Source organism: Sminthopsis crassicaudata, chromosome 4 (genome assembly GCF_048593235.1).
Source record: "Sminthopsis crassicaudata isolate SCR6 chromosome 4, ASM4859323v1, whole genome shotgun sequence".
In the NCBI taxonomy this organism is placed as follows: domain Eukaryota; kingdom Metazoa; phylum Chordata; class Mammalia; order Dasyuromorphia; family Dasyuridae; genus Sminthopsis; species Sminthopsis crassicaudata.
In genome coordinates, this window is record NC_133620.1 from 152,579,775 (window position 1) to 152,595,082 (window position 15,308).

The following is a 15,308-nucleotide window of genomic DNA, read 5'->3' on the forward strand; positions in this document are numbered from 1 at the left end:
AAAACCAGCAATATTGTTTTGAAAATAATTTGAACAAATAAGTAATTTTGACTATTTTAAAAACACAAATTAACATATGAAGAAAGATACATTTGCATCCACAGAAAGAACTGATATATAGATGTGCAGAATGATTATATATGTGTGTATGTGCCTGTACATGTACACATACATATTCGTATATAATGGTAGCCATTTCCAGGGTCTTGTGAGGGGCAAGGAAGAAAAATAAAAGAAAAAAAGAAATTTAACACTATATCTTTATTATATTTTAAAGGAATAGCAAATCGTACATAATAGATTTGTAATTTCATGTGCAATCATCCTTTTTAAAAATTATACTGTATTATGAAAAGGCCTGTTTTATTCCACAAATTAAAAATATATATTATCATACAAGAAGTGGTCAAGTATGATGGTTGGCCTTTTTAGGATACAAAGAAATTTAATGATAAGCAAGTTGAGAGGTAAAACCTAACTGCCAGGGAACAAAATCTTATCAGCTGATACTTTAGAGAGTGAGTTTCTCAATTTATTTTCTGTCATAGACCACTGGCAAAAACTCATGGACTACTTTTTGGAATAATATATTTAAATAAATCAGATAAAACAAATGGGATTACCAAGGAAAGTAAAAGTGTACCCTTTTTCCCATTTGAGTTTCTGGACACCTCAAAATCTCTAATGCTTGTTGAAGTTATAGCCTTATATTTATAATAGAAAAGGTCTTAGTAAAATAAAACAAATAAAATATAATTAATAAATAAAATAATAAAATAAATTAAAATAAATATTCAATAAACTTTAAGATACTTAGTAGATATTCACTGAGATAGGCTAATTATTGAGATCTCCTTTTTGCTAGGCAAACAGTCCTAGATAGTCCTAGCCAAAAATGTTTCCAACAGCAAGTAGTAAAGGCAAGTTAAATCTAGATTAACTCAAATCTCATTTCTCTTACCTTGTAATGAATTGAAGATGGAGAAGAGATACATGAAGGCAATGTTTAAGGGTCCCCAGGCAAAGAACGCAAAGCCCCAGGTCATGCCTAACAGAAAGGTGAGGCTAACCACACTCCGGAGGTTTCTCAGAATCTCTTCTCGAAGGGTCCTATTGCTTCTTTTCCCATTCCTTCCACAGATCTGCACCATTACCACAATGAACATGGCAACATTCAAGAGAAACATGACTCCAAAATAACCAGCACAAGTTACATAAAATACCACTGGATCCTGGATCCAACAGCTGTAAAGAAGCAAAACCAGAAAGCAGTTCCATGTTAAAGATTATTATGGTACTCTACACTGATGATTTCCTATTGTACTTTGGGAGGGATGGGCAGGACTTAAATCTACTGCTGAACAGTGGCCATATCTTGATCAACTCCTCTGTGCTGCTTAATTTTCTCATCTATAAAATGAGGGCATGGAATGAATGATTTAGAGATTCAATAATCTGATTTCTTTGTCTAACTGAGAGTTTTAAAAATTACAGCCGATTTTGAATCATATCCAATTTTATTTGTTTTACTATACTTATTTTCTCTAAAGGTAAGCTATTTAGTTGTTTTTCATATCCAACTCTTCATGATCCCTTTGGGAATTTTCTTGGCAAAGATTCTAAAGTGGTTTGCCATTTCCTTCTTTAGCTTACTTGATGAGAATGAGGAAGCTAAGGCAAAGCAGGCTTATACATATAGAGGAGTGCTTGAGGGCAAATTTGAAGTCAGTAAGATCAGTTTTTCTGACTTCAGACCTGGCACACTAACTTCTGCCTCACCTAACTGCCCCCAAATGAACTAGAGATCCTAATTCAAGGAAGCAAATTTCACCCCAAATATTGGTGATTCTTAGTAGGATGGAACGTGTGATAGGAATTTATCTTCTAAAAATAGCTAATTCAAAAAGAACATGAGATATTAGGAGGTGGAGTACCACTGTGTATGTTAGGGAAAAAAATATATATATACATACATGTATACATATGTGCATATATAAATACATATATAATCATATTATATATATACATATATATATATATATATATATATATACATATTCATGTGAATAATAAGAGAGGAGAAACATGATGTATGGCATTTGGGTGGATAAGTTTCAAGAGGAGTAAAATCAGAAATGCCATAGGTATATCCTATAGACTATGTGGGCAGAATTAAGAGTCTTAAAAGTATAGGCTAATGAATTTGATTTCTCTATTCAATAAAAAATCTAGAGTATATTCTTAAAAGAATGGTATGTGAGCATTTTCTTCTTATGAAGGAATCAGGGGGAGGAAAAAAGAGAATAAGCATTTATATAGGACCTACTATGTTCAAGTCACTGTGCCATGTACTTTAAAAATATTATATCATTTGATCCTTACAACAACTCTGTGAGATAAAATGATGTTATTATCCCCATTTTACTACTAGGGAAACTAGGTAAACAGAGGTTAACTAGCTTGCCAGGGTCATACAGTTAAGAAGTATCTCAGGCTGCATTAGAAATCAGATATTTCTGACTTTAGGCATGTTGCTTTCTCCACTGAGCTATCCAACCACTTCTGCCAAAGCAGAGAAAGTACAGCATTGTAGAAAGAATAGATCTCAGAGTTAGGAAGACCAGGGTACAAGACTGAGATATATTGGCTGTAAGACTCTTGTCATTCAGAGCAAAGTCATTTACTCTTTCAATGATTCATTCTAATCTCAAATCAGAAAGTCTATAGTGGTGTGACCTAGGAGTTTGTCTCTGGTCTTGCTCTGTCCATATTTATTACTAATGATTTGAAGACACAGAAGCATGTTTGTGAGATTTACAAATGATTCCAAGGAGGAAAGGAAAGCCATCATATTTGATAACAAGAGTATAGAGCCAAAGAAATCATGCCAGTCTAGAATTATGGGCTAAAGGGTACAAGGCAAAAATCTAATTGGGACAAAAAGGAACTCCACATTTCTAAACTTCAGAAATACAGGGCTGAGGAGGAGTAGTTAGATAAATGTTCACCTCCCAAGAAAGATTCCATCAATTGAGTGGATTGCGAATGTAGTACAATTAAACACTATGACATAATTTGCCACATCTGAAGGTCCTATGTTTAGAGCATCTTGGGAAATACGTAGAAAGGGTGCACTTATATTACTTACAACTCACTGCGTTGTCCCTTGATGTCTTGGCCATAACCTTCTTTTCCATATATTTTATTTGCATTTGTATTTCTGCTTGCTAGTACAATTGTTACCACCAGAGCAGGCAAACCTGTCATAAAAGATCATGAAATTATAAGGGTCTTTGAAGTAACATACCAAAATATCTAGGGCAAGGAAGGAAACATTCTTTTCATAGTAATGATTTGAAATATTAACTAGCACTAGGAAAACATGGCTTTTTCTCAGTGCAAGACTTTGAGAGTTGCTAAAAGTTTAACATAGGCAATATCTTCAGTAGGCATGGTAAATTTTGCCTCTGAGCTATCTCCCACCAAGCTTAATTCTCCTCCATACTTTCCTTGGGTGTAGAAATTACTGAGCATACCTCTGGGATGAATTGTACCTGAACTGAGAGAAAAATAAATGAAAAACTCATTTAATTAGTATTAGTATGAGACATCCATCCTATATTAATGATAATTAAGAGAATTTTCTTTCACAAGAGGATTTCCCATAACTAGAAGTGTAGAGGGGAAAGTGTTGAGCCTTGAACATCTTATGCATTGTGCCTATTTCTTATCTGCCTTGGTTCTATGAATAATGTTACTTCTGATTCATATGTGACAAAAATACCAAAAAACTTATAGAGTGCTTCTAGTATTAGTCTAAGTAATTCTGTGGTTCTCTTTATTTAATAAAGCAGGCAAATAAGTTAAAGTGATAGCTGCTCAGTATCTTGTATATTTTGTGGTTTTCAACTGAAGAGCCAGATCATATTTAAATAAACTATTGTCACATCATTTGGTTCCTTTCATGATGGCTTATCAGGACTGCCAAAATTCAGGTACATCCACATAATGAAGTTTTGTCCTTATCTTTTCCTCAAAACAAATATATCATCAGATTTCTTCTTTCAACTGATACAAACTTTATAGCATTCTCTCATATATAGTTTGGTCAGCTGCTCAGTGGTTAGAGCAGCCAGGCATTAAGTCAGAAAGATATAAATTCAGATTTGGCCTCAGACACTAGCTGTGTGACCCTTAGCAAGCCACTTAACCTTGTTCACCTCAGTTTCTCCATCTGTAAAATGACCCAAAAAGGAAAATAACAAATAACAATTCTTGGCCAAGAATATGCCAAATGGGGTCACAAACAGTCAGATATGACTGAACAATAAGCACTTTAAGAATATAATTCAGTCCAAATGTAGGCTGTTATGAAGAAACATCTTTTGGTGGCAGTTCATAGACATTTTTCAGCCCCATTCAACTCTTTTTTATCCCATTTTGCCTTTTCTTGGCAAAAATGTGGGAACGGTTTGCCATTTCCTTCTCTAGTTTATTTTACATATCAGGAAACTGAAGCAAACAGATTTAAGTGACTTGCCCCAGGTCACATAGCTAGTAAATGTCTGAGACTAGAATTGAATTCAGGAGGCTAAGACTTCCTGAGTCTCAGCCCAGTATCCAATCCATTGTACTATCTAGTCATCATTCTTCACTGTTTCTAGGGAAAATAAATGAAGAAAAACTCCCAGTCTTGAGGTGGATGTGAAAGAACTAATCAGATGTCTTCACTCAGGCAAAGGTGACAATGTCCATTCCAGAGTGATACTGAGAAATCTCTACAAATAACCCTACATGTCTTCTGACATGTAGTGATGTAGGGATGGAGTGATCTTCTGATCACTTATTCAATCATAAACTTCAAAGTCTAATCATATACAGTGTGGATGGGTGTATCTACAGGGTGGAGCACCATGACCAACTCTATTTATTTGGCTTAGAGTTTAAGGCTAACCCATGTGCTTTGAAGCACAATGGGAGCACACAACTCAGTGCCAACTGCTTTCTCAGAAGACTTGGGATGGGCTGACTTTTGGGCACAGAGGAAATAGATTTGATGGTGACTCATGGACTTTTTCCTTTATTACCATATTGAGAATCTTTTCTATGGATCATGACATTCTCCTGGAGAAGATTTATACCTTGATATACTTCATTTATAGTCAGGAGCTTCCTTTTGACTGTCTTTGCACTTAGAAAAAATTCATATTATGAGAATCCAGCAAAGCACATAATCTTAGTTCACTTACCCCAGCCAATAATGCAGAATTTCAGTATGTACCGGCGAATGTAAGTATTGAATACTTTAACCAGAGCAATGTACATGTGAACTGCCTCCAAACCCATCCATGTGAAGGTTGCCAGAAGGAAAAAATGCAGAAGGGCTGCAATGGCTACACAGAGTCCATCAATGTCAAATGAGGTGACCCAACCATCAAGGAGGAAGATTAAATTTAGAAACAACAGGGCAGTACTAAGATTCATCAAGATTTTGGAAGGGTAATCTCTCCGTAACTTTCTGAAATAAAGCACAGAGAAAGATGCACAAACAATGACCTGATGGAAATCCTAATGGAAATAAAGTTACCAGGGGTTAGGAATGAGATTTTTGTTTGACTCTGCAATGACTGGCGGACAACCAGATACAAATCAATAAAGTATTATAAAAGAATGATAATTTCTTAGACTTGAAGATTAGATCTTATTTAATCCAGTCTTTTCAAAAGGATGACACTGAGTGGATAAATGACTTACTCAAGGTTATATAGGCAATAGAAGAATCAAGATTTGAACACAGGTATTGTGATCAATAGTGTTCTCAGGAAAAAAGTGAAGGACATTCATAATTATAGTTGTCTATCTATATAAGTTTATTTTCCCATATTGTAAATGAAAATTTTAATGAAAGGAAATACCAATAGTTTGTTTTTCCTAATATAAATTTTGTAAGGAAAAAAATACTGTAGTATTAAAAACAAAATAAAATTTCTATCTTTACCTTTTATGATCTTCTAATATTCCCTGCCAAAAGCTAATGTTAATTTTCAGCTTAAAGGCTACCTTTTAAAGATCTTTGAAGAAAATTTAGCATATTTCTCTTTCTCAATTAAGTTCCAACTTAAAAAGCAATTAAAAAATTAAATAAACTAAAATACTACTAGAGAGCAAGAGAGATTTGGATTAATTCTATAATATAAAGATATTTTTATTGATATATATATATATATAGATAGATAGATATAGATAAATAGATATAATGGAAGAATGTAATGGAAGACTATAATGTAAGAAGAATCTAAAGGTCATTCATATATTAGATTTCCATCAGAAAAAAATAACCTGTATTTGTTTATTACATGTTACATGTGACAAAATACTTCATAAATTAAAATTACTCTTACTTACATGAGTCACATAGGATTTAAATGCTCCTTAAAGCAAAGAAAATATTCCTGTTTTTACTTCAGAGTAATCAGTAACTTAGTTTTGGCAGATGGTAAAATACTTACTCAAAAGCAACATATGTTAGGAGAGTTGCAGCTGAAAATATAGCAGAAACTCCACAGCCAATGTAGGTAATAAAGGTCAGGACTTTAGTGTTTTGTGTATCTATTTGTGAAGCAGTTCCTTGCAGATCCTACATAAAACATGAAAATGAATTTATGACTCTCTTCTTTTGCTGCAGCTGCTATTTTTCCTGATTGAAAAGTTTAGAAGAAACCTTAGATTTAGTCTATGAAATCATTTTAATCCTTCATAAACATTATACTAGATAACTATTATGGTGATATGTTTCTGAAATAATGATTATCCCTCCTTGTATGAAAATAGTAGACAAGCAAGCTAGTAGAGTGGTTTCTGATTATTACATGAAACTAAAATATACCATGGTTGGAAAACTGGATATCAGTAATTTTTCATCATTTCTCTTTTGTTTGAAGCTTTTATCTTCTTTATAGTAGACAAATGATACTTTAAAATAATAAAGTAGTAGAGAAAAAGATCATCTCCTGAATTATCCTTGAGTTATAGTAGGTTATAAAGTATAGAAATGAAAGAATACAGCAATTTGATTTACTGTTTTTTCCCTTCTGGAAAAACAAACAAACAAACAAATAAATTACATAGATAATGGTTGTTGGCTATTATGTCCCAATCTGGAACAGATTAGACAGATGGTATTTATCAAATATATTTATTACCTTGTTTTTTCGCCTTGGTTTATAGCTCATTAGAGATGGAAGAGACCTTAAAGATCATGTAGATGAACCCCCTTATCCCAGGCCCTGAGCGGGAAAGTCTGAAAAGGCCAGTGGGAGTTGTGCTTTGCAAAGACTATAACATGGAAACTAGTCTTTTCTATAAAACAACATAGCCAAGGCAGAAAATATTTTATAAGTGCTGGGAATAAAGATACCCAGCAGGACTATGCTGTAACTTTTGAGTAGCTTCTCAAATATTAAAATGCATAAAGAGACCATGGAGGCCTTAGAAGTGTCTTATATAAGGGAATAAGGATCCTTAACAGAAACCCAGAAAAAACTCTTAACAAAGCCCTGGTGGTCTAGAAAGGCTAAACAGAACTAAATCTTTCTTGGATATAGTATAAGACAGGATAAATTTTGGAAAATTTTTCTTCTCACACTCTATAGTTCCATAAAAGTAGTCACAGTGGAAAGAAGGAAGGAGATGACTAAAAAAATTAATATCCTTATAAACATAAACAAACTACTATATTATATGACAGTAGCCAGCAAAGCACAACTAATAGCAAATTTATAATGAAATTAAAACAATACATGAACAAATCAGCCATCCAAAGTTATTGTGGTACCAAACTTAAAAATTTTTTGCTTTGGAGATCAGCCAAGATGTCAGTAAGTAGGACAATCTAGTTCTCTCCCATTAACTCCTCCACAAAGATCCAGGAAAACACTGGATCAAGTCCTGATTAGGAAATTTGAGGAAAAATAATCATAGTGAGTCATTTTTCCAACCCAGGTTGGCTTAAAGAAACAGAAGGGGATATGGACAGGGCATGGCTCTAACCAGGGATGTGATGTGAAGAGCTTTCCAAACAGAGGGTAGAGAATAATCCTGAAATCAAGGATCTGTCTATAGTTGTGTCCATCACAAGAAGTCCTAGATCTTGCATAATGAGGGCTGACTTTGTGAAAGGAATGGGAAAAGGTACCAACTGCCAACTTTGTTGATTATTTTTAGGGTTAGATGATAGATTCAATGTGGAGTGGGGGAGGAAAATTATACCTAGGGATGGCTTTGAAGAGTGAGGAATGATTCTAGGTCATAGGAAGTATACCAACTAAGAATTGAATTTAAGAGCAAACAGCAGTTATGTGTTTCAGAATCAGGAGTGGAACTCAGTTCCAGTAATCATTCTTAGCTATTATAGCTAGTATAGGGAAATGATACATTTCTTTCTTAATCAGAATTCTATTATCATCAAGGGTCATAAAGAGAGTCTAATAGGAAATACATAGAGCTAAATTAGGCTAGGAATGGTTTAAAAAAAAAAAAAGGTTTCTGTGATCTTAATGGGAGAAAGGAAAAGGAACTGAAAAGGGACACAGTAGGAGAGGGGTAGAGAAAAGGTGAGGGAAATTATCTCATATGATGTAAGTGTTCAAGTAGAAGATTATGTGAACAAAGAGTAAGGAGCTGTGGGAATGGATGACATTTGAATTTTATTTTCATCTGAATTTATCAAAGGAGAGAAAAGTACCTATGAATTGTTCCTGGATAAGGGAGAGAAAAGAGGGGATCTAAAGTAGATGGTATTAAAACTACCCTCTTTTTTATTTTTGCAAAATCTCTATAAAGAGATGATAGAAATCTCTGAGCAAGGCACTAATGAACCATAATTCCAGAAAAAAATGAATTAAAACATACTATCCAATTCCTGAAAGCAAGGTGATGGATTTAGGGTACACACTGTTGTGTGTGTTTGTGTGTGTGTGTGTGTGTGTGTAGGACATGGCCAATAGGGGAATTTGTTTTGTTTTGCTTGGGTTTTGTTTTGTTTTCTTTTATATTGGGAATGGAGAAGGCAGGAGTGATGATAGATTTTTGATGAATGAAAAAAATTAATTTTAAAAAGAAGGTATAAGATCTGTATCATAAAAGAAGGAAAAGTAGCTACCTGTGCAAAAATATTTGTAGCAGCCCTTTTTGTGGTAGCAGAATATTGAAAACTGAGGGAATGCCCATTTACTGGGAAATGACTGAAAGAATTGTGGTATATGAATATAATGGAATGCTATTATATAATAAGAAATGATGAGCCAGAAGATTTTAGAAAAACATGAAAAGATTTGTACAAAATAATACACAATAAAATGAGCAGAACCAGGAAAACATTGTACATAGTATCAGCAATATTGTTGATCAACTATGAATGACATAGCTCTTCTTAGAAACATGATAATTCAAGAAGTGACAAGTACAAAGGAAAGGACTAGTACATGAAGGAAAAGATTATCCACATTCAAATAAAGAAATAAGAGTCTCTGAATATAGGCTGAAGTATATTTTTTCATTAACTTTATTCCTTTTTGCATGTTTTTTTTTTCTTCTGATGTTTCTCCTTTCACAACTGTGACTAATATAGAAATGTTTTACATGAAACACATATAATCTATATCATAATACCTGCCATTTTCAGAAGAGGGAAAGGGAGGTACTCAAAATCTTGTAAAAATGAATACTTAAATCTGTCTTAACAGTAATTGGGAAAAATAAAACATTATTAAATTTTTAAAAGAGAATGTAGGTTGAATAAAGGTAAGATCAGAAGAGCAATCGTTAATTGGAGAAAATCTAAACAATCTTATTTCATATAAGTTGGGTTTCCTTATAAATTTGCATCAGTTCCTTATATATTTTGACATGAGAAATACAGTTTATACAGCCATTACGTGAATTTGTTCTTAACTATGAATCTTTTCTTTCCTTTTTTTTTTTTTTTTCAATGAGGAAGGGGAGGAAGGGAGAGAATATTGTTTGCCAATTTAAAAAAAATGAAGTATAAGTTGGTAAAATAAAAAATGAAAAAAAATCCAGTAGGTCAGGAGGACGCTTTTTGCTTCAGTGGGGATACAAATCATCTATAAGTAGAGATTTTTGTGTTCCTGCCATCTCATCTATCATTCCCATATTTATAGAGTTTCTAAAATCTTGCAAATTTAAACCAGTTAAATCAAAGCATATGTTACTGTATTGGTCTCCTAAAGAATATAACCTTCTTGGAAGAATGACCATGAGCCAAAATATATCTATGTGGAAATAAAAGAACAAGACTATTTTATGGGGTCTCAGAAATCTAAGGAAATTGAGGGATTTTCCACTATTCAGGAAAGGCTGGATCATTTTCAAAAGGAAAGAAAATGTTGGCATTTATAGGTCAAGATATTTTTGAAAGTAAAGATTTCATTTATATTCAAAGAGTAACAAAAATGTTCTTTTCTCTATTTTACAATTTTCATTTATGTCTTGTTCTCTTCTTTCAAGACACATAAGGCCTAAAGGTGTCAGGAAAATTATCATGAATCCATGAAATTTGGTGAGGCTAAGTGGGTGATAGATCATAGGCCAAATTAATAAAAGGCGCCCAGGCAGTACTGGGTGTTCTTTAGTCTTTCTTCTTGATATCATGCTTTCAGGGTTAGCAGGAAGAAAGATATGTGTGAATTCAAGAAATGAAAGATTTCACACCTCACTGCTTCTCCCTAACTATGTGAACAATAAGCTTTATCACCTTAACGGACCATCAGTTGCAACTCAAATTTCATAAGCATTTTAAGTGCCTAAGGAGGCAATGTGATGTTACCTTCTAATTGGTCTCCCTGATTCAAATGTCTCTTCACTGCAATCTATCCTCTACTTAGCTGCCAAAATTATTTTTTTAAAGCATGGTCTGGCCACTTCATTCTACTACTCGATAAAACATTGTGGCTCCCTGTCATCTCTAGAATCAAATATCAAATCCTCTATTTAATATTTAGCATCCTTCATAGCTGAACCCTTTTCTATGATTCCAATCTTCTTAAATTTTATTCCCTCACATGCCTTCTCCTATTCAGCTACATTGGTCTGATTGCTGTCCTTCACACAGAAAGCTCAATTTTTTTTAACTTTGTGCCTTTGAACTGGCTATTCTGAATGCATGTCTCCCTCTTCCCCTTGGCCTCTTAGCTTCCTTGGCTTCCAGAAAGACTCAGGTCAAATGCCGTTTGCTACAAAAAGAATTTTCACATCTCTTGCTGTTAATGCCTTTTCTCTAAAATTACCTTTCATTTACACTGTTATTTACCTTGTTCATTATCTGTGCTACTGGGCTACCATGCAACCCCAGAATCCTAAACTTATTTTTAATATTAAAAAGAAGCTTTCTGACTCCAACTATCATGATGTAATATAAGTAAGAGTTCTCCCACTTTTTAAAATTCTTATTGGAAAAACACTAATTTTTGCTTTATCATGGGTGTGTTCTTTCTATTTCCCCTTCCCTTCTTCCAAAAGGCTATAACTTCATAGTAGCTTTCTCAAGATTCAGGGATTTCTGTTAGGATTACTAGGTGAGAACTCAGGTTGTCTGGATAGTGACAAGGTGAGAATTCAGGTTGGACAATTACAAGGTGAGAACTCAGGTTGACTTGATAGAAGGAGCAAGCTCATTGGCTGAAGTGGTTCTTCCCAGAAGCCCTTGCATTATCCCACGCCCATTCTCTGGGAGAATAAAAGAGAGGACACCCAGAGATAGAAGAAGACTCTGCATTGCATCAGGCTTGACGGGGCTCTCTGCAGGAAGGGAAGTCACTTCTCTGGACAAGAGTTAACAGCAACTGCCTGGAGACAACAGTTCGTTACAGGAAGAAGAATCTGTCGGAAAGATTTGAGTAGACACAGCAGATCTCTTCCCAGAGAGCGATACGGCAGCTTCTGGAGACGACAGCTCGCTACAGATTTCATTACTTCTTCCTTTGTCTATGTGGCCTTTTATATTATTTCATTTTTTTAATCTCAAAGAAACAAAACCATTACCTTTGTAATAGTTACTCAACAATTATTCACACTGGATTTCATGGTATTCTTTATTCAGAACCAATATTAAGTGTGTAGGAGAATGATGACTAGGATGTAAAAAAGCAGTGCTCCAAAGGGAATCGTAATTTTACAAACAACAAAGATATTCTGCACTCACCATCAGAACCCCAAAGTGGGTGAGGTGGTTACACAAGCACACTGTCTCATTTTCATTTGAGTCTCTGTGTGCGACACAGCCTGATGTGTTCCAGCCACCGAAACCTTCTATAGGAATAAAGCAACATAGACTGTTAAAATATTAGTAGAGTGGAATGTAATGGAAAGAGCAATGGATATGGAGTCAGAAAACCTAAATTCAAATTTTGGAACTGCCACTTAGTAACTCTGTGAACTTGAGCAAGTCAACTTTACTTCTCTAGGTCTAAATTTCTGCTTCTCTAAATAGGGGAGAGAAAAGGGGCCAGCTTAAGGGAGTTCAATTAATTTTTTAAAATATCATTCTAAGAGAAGTCTATAGTCTTCCCTAAAGTGTCAAGGGGTCTTTGACCAACACACACATAAGGTTAAGAACCTCTGTTTTATGATTCCTATAGAGTAGTAAAGAAGATATCTTAACCACTTATAATAGTTAACTAAAGAAAGACTTGAAGAGTGATGGACAGTCATAAAAATTTGTTTTTTTTAAAAAGGTGGAGATTAGTAACTGGTTTACCTTTGTCACTATGGACATGTGGTGACCTTATTCCTTCTTTTTCTAGGAGTTCAGTAGGCACATAAAAAGACTAGGTAAAATGTAATAAACAATAAAGAAGGAAAATTTCTAATTTTGGTCAAGTATATCTGTGTGCTTTCTGATTATGCTTAATATCTGAGGAGGAAGCTGAGAATTAACTAGGAGTAACAAAAACTTCCATTAATATAGTGCTTAAAGGGGAAGTGGGAAGTTTATTTACCCATATTTTCAGATAAGAAAATTAAGGATTTAAAACTTAGAATCTTCCAAGGAGATAGAAGGTTTTAACTTTCTAGGGAGAATAGTCAAGGGTAGCTCTGGTATTGGTATGTTAGCTCAAAGATAGCATAGTGAAATTCAGGGCTGTGTGTGTGTGTGTGTGTGTGTGTGTGTGTGTGTGTGTATGCATGTGTCTATGGTGTCTGTGTGTGTTTGTATACTAGCTACATAAATTCTAGCTACAATCATCATCATCATCACAATTATCATTATTACTGCAACTATAATTACTACAATTCCTACAGCTATTTTTTACTTCTACTACTACTACAATATATTCTACTATTACTACTGTTGCTGCTGCTGCTACTACTGTTACTACTACTAAATTCATATCTCTTCATTCAATATCCAGTGCTCTTTCTACTTTTAAATAGAAACTATTCCAATTACATATGGGTCTGATAAATTATTCTTCTGACCAAGATGGAGAAATAAGAGTTGATAGCATAACTGATAAATTTAGAAGTGGTTGAAAAAAATGGACCTAAGAAATAGTAATTAATAAATCTCCATTAATCTGAATGGAAGCTTCTAGTGGCATGTCACTATTCTGTCCATTTTTTATCAATTATTTTCATAAAGACATACAAAGGTGATTATTAAAGATTAGATAATATGTTCAGTGCTGCAATTAGAATCCTTTAAAAATCTCAACAAGTTAAATGAAAGATAGAAACTATGAAAATAAAATTTAATAGGAATAATAAAAATTCTAATATTTAGGTTAAAAAATGATTTACAAGGATTAAAAAAAAATCTATGATTTTGCAGTTCACATATCAAATATCTGAGTTTTTAGTTGACTTCAAATTCAATACAAATTAATACTGCATTATGATTCCTAAGGAATGCTTATGTTATTTTAAACTTCATAAAAATGTATAAAGAGAGGTAATATGCTCATTGTACTATAACCATTTCCAAAACACTTGGACTACTGTGTACAAGCCCTGAAATATCTAAAGGCCTGTGGAAGAAAGTAAATAAAATTTATTTTGAACTTTAGAATTTATTATCAAAAAGCACATCCTATAGGGAGGCTAAGGGTGTGTGTGTGTGTGTGTGTGTGTGTGTGTATGTATGTTTTGCTTTCTGTTTAGCCTTAAGAAAATAAAATGGAATTGGCTCTTCTAACCATTTAAAATGATTTTTCAGTTCATGCAGAATCACATCACCATACTAGTGATAAAATAAAACTATAAAAAAATGATTATCAATTTAAAAGACAACATAATAAAGTTCACAGAACCAGGATAACTATGGTTTAAGACTTCATTTTGACATATTGATTGTCTACTTACAAACCATTTAGTAATTTCATAAGATGAGGAGTTGTAGAGTACGTGCAAAGATTCATTGGTGGAGAGAATTTTCTCACTGACATACCCCTACAATAATAAAATCAAAAGTGCAGACTGGAAAAATAAAAAGGGGACATTTATTTTGAAACTTACTATTTTTATTCAAATCCCAGAAGACACAGATGGGATGAAGCACCTGAATGAACATAAGCATAAAACATGTAACAAGATATTTAGGTCAAATGATTTAAAAGTTTTGGAATTTAAAATTTTTACAGAAAAGAAGAGAAAAAAACATTATACTAGTGCCAGATAACAAGGCCAAGAAACCTAGGAAAAAGTAACCTCTCAATAGAATCCTTGATGTTAAATCAAATATAAACACTAAGGAGTAATGCATTAATTAGTTCAAAGCAGAAAATTACAAATTTTAATTTATCAAATGTAAAATTAATATACTATATTGAAAGAATAAAAACAACAAAAATCCCTAAAACTGTGGATTTGGCATCAAGAGACCCAGATCTATGTTTTGCCACTTGACATTTTGGTGAGCTGGTATAATTGACATTTTTTAACTTGTCTGAGCATCAGCATCCCAACTGTTATTGATTGTAATCTCAAATTATAAGTACAAATGCAATTCAAATTATAAAAAGAAATATAAAGATGATGATAGCAATAACATGTGGATTTCCTACTCCCCAAGGATATAGTGAGAGTCAAATTACATGTTAAAAAGGGCATTATACCTAAACAGGACTATAAAAATGTAATTTATTATTACTCTTGCTTCAAAATCCTCTATCAATTATAATTACTGATATTACTTATTCATTAGATGATGAGCTCCTTGAGAATAAGTATTGTTTTTGCCTTCTTTGTATTCTAGTTCTTGGCACAGGGCCTGGTGCTAGCACATGCTTAAG

General features: G+C 33.5%; 1 protein-coding gene across 3 annotated transcripts in view; it reads right to left on the reverse strand.

Annotated features, from left to right (window-relative positions):
* The window catches only part of ADGRG6 (adhesion G protein-coupled receptor G6), a 172,734-nt gene that overhangs the window by 22,824 nt on the left and 134,602 nt on the right, over positions 1-15,308 (reverse strand). For all 3 annotated transcript variants that reach the window (XM_074309671.1, XM_074309670.1, XM_074309672.1), the window contains 6 exons: positions 14,533-14,575; positions 12,221-12,327; positions 6,510-6,637; positions 5,250-5,518; positions 3,149-3,260; positions 962-1,245 (listed from right to left, as the gene is read on the reverse strand). In XM_074309671.1, coding sequence (XP_074165772.1) covers positions 962-1,245; positions 3,149-3,260; positions 5,250-5,518; positions 6,510-6,637; positions 12,221-12,327; positions 14,533-14,575 — 943 coding nt within the window. The remainder of the gene's footprint in view (positions 1-961; positions 1,246-3,148; positions 3,261-5,249; positions 5,519-6,509; positions 6,638-12,220; positions 12,328-14,532; positions 14,576-15,308) is intronic.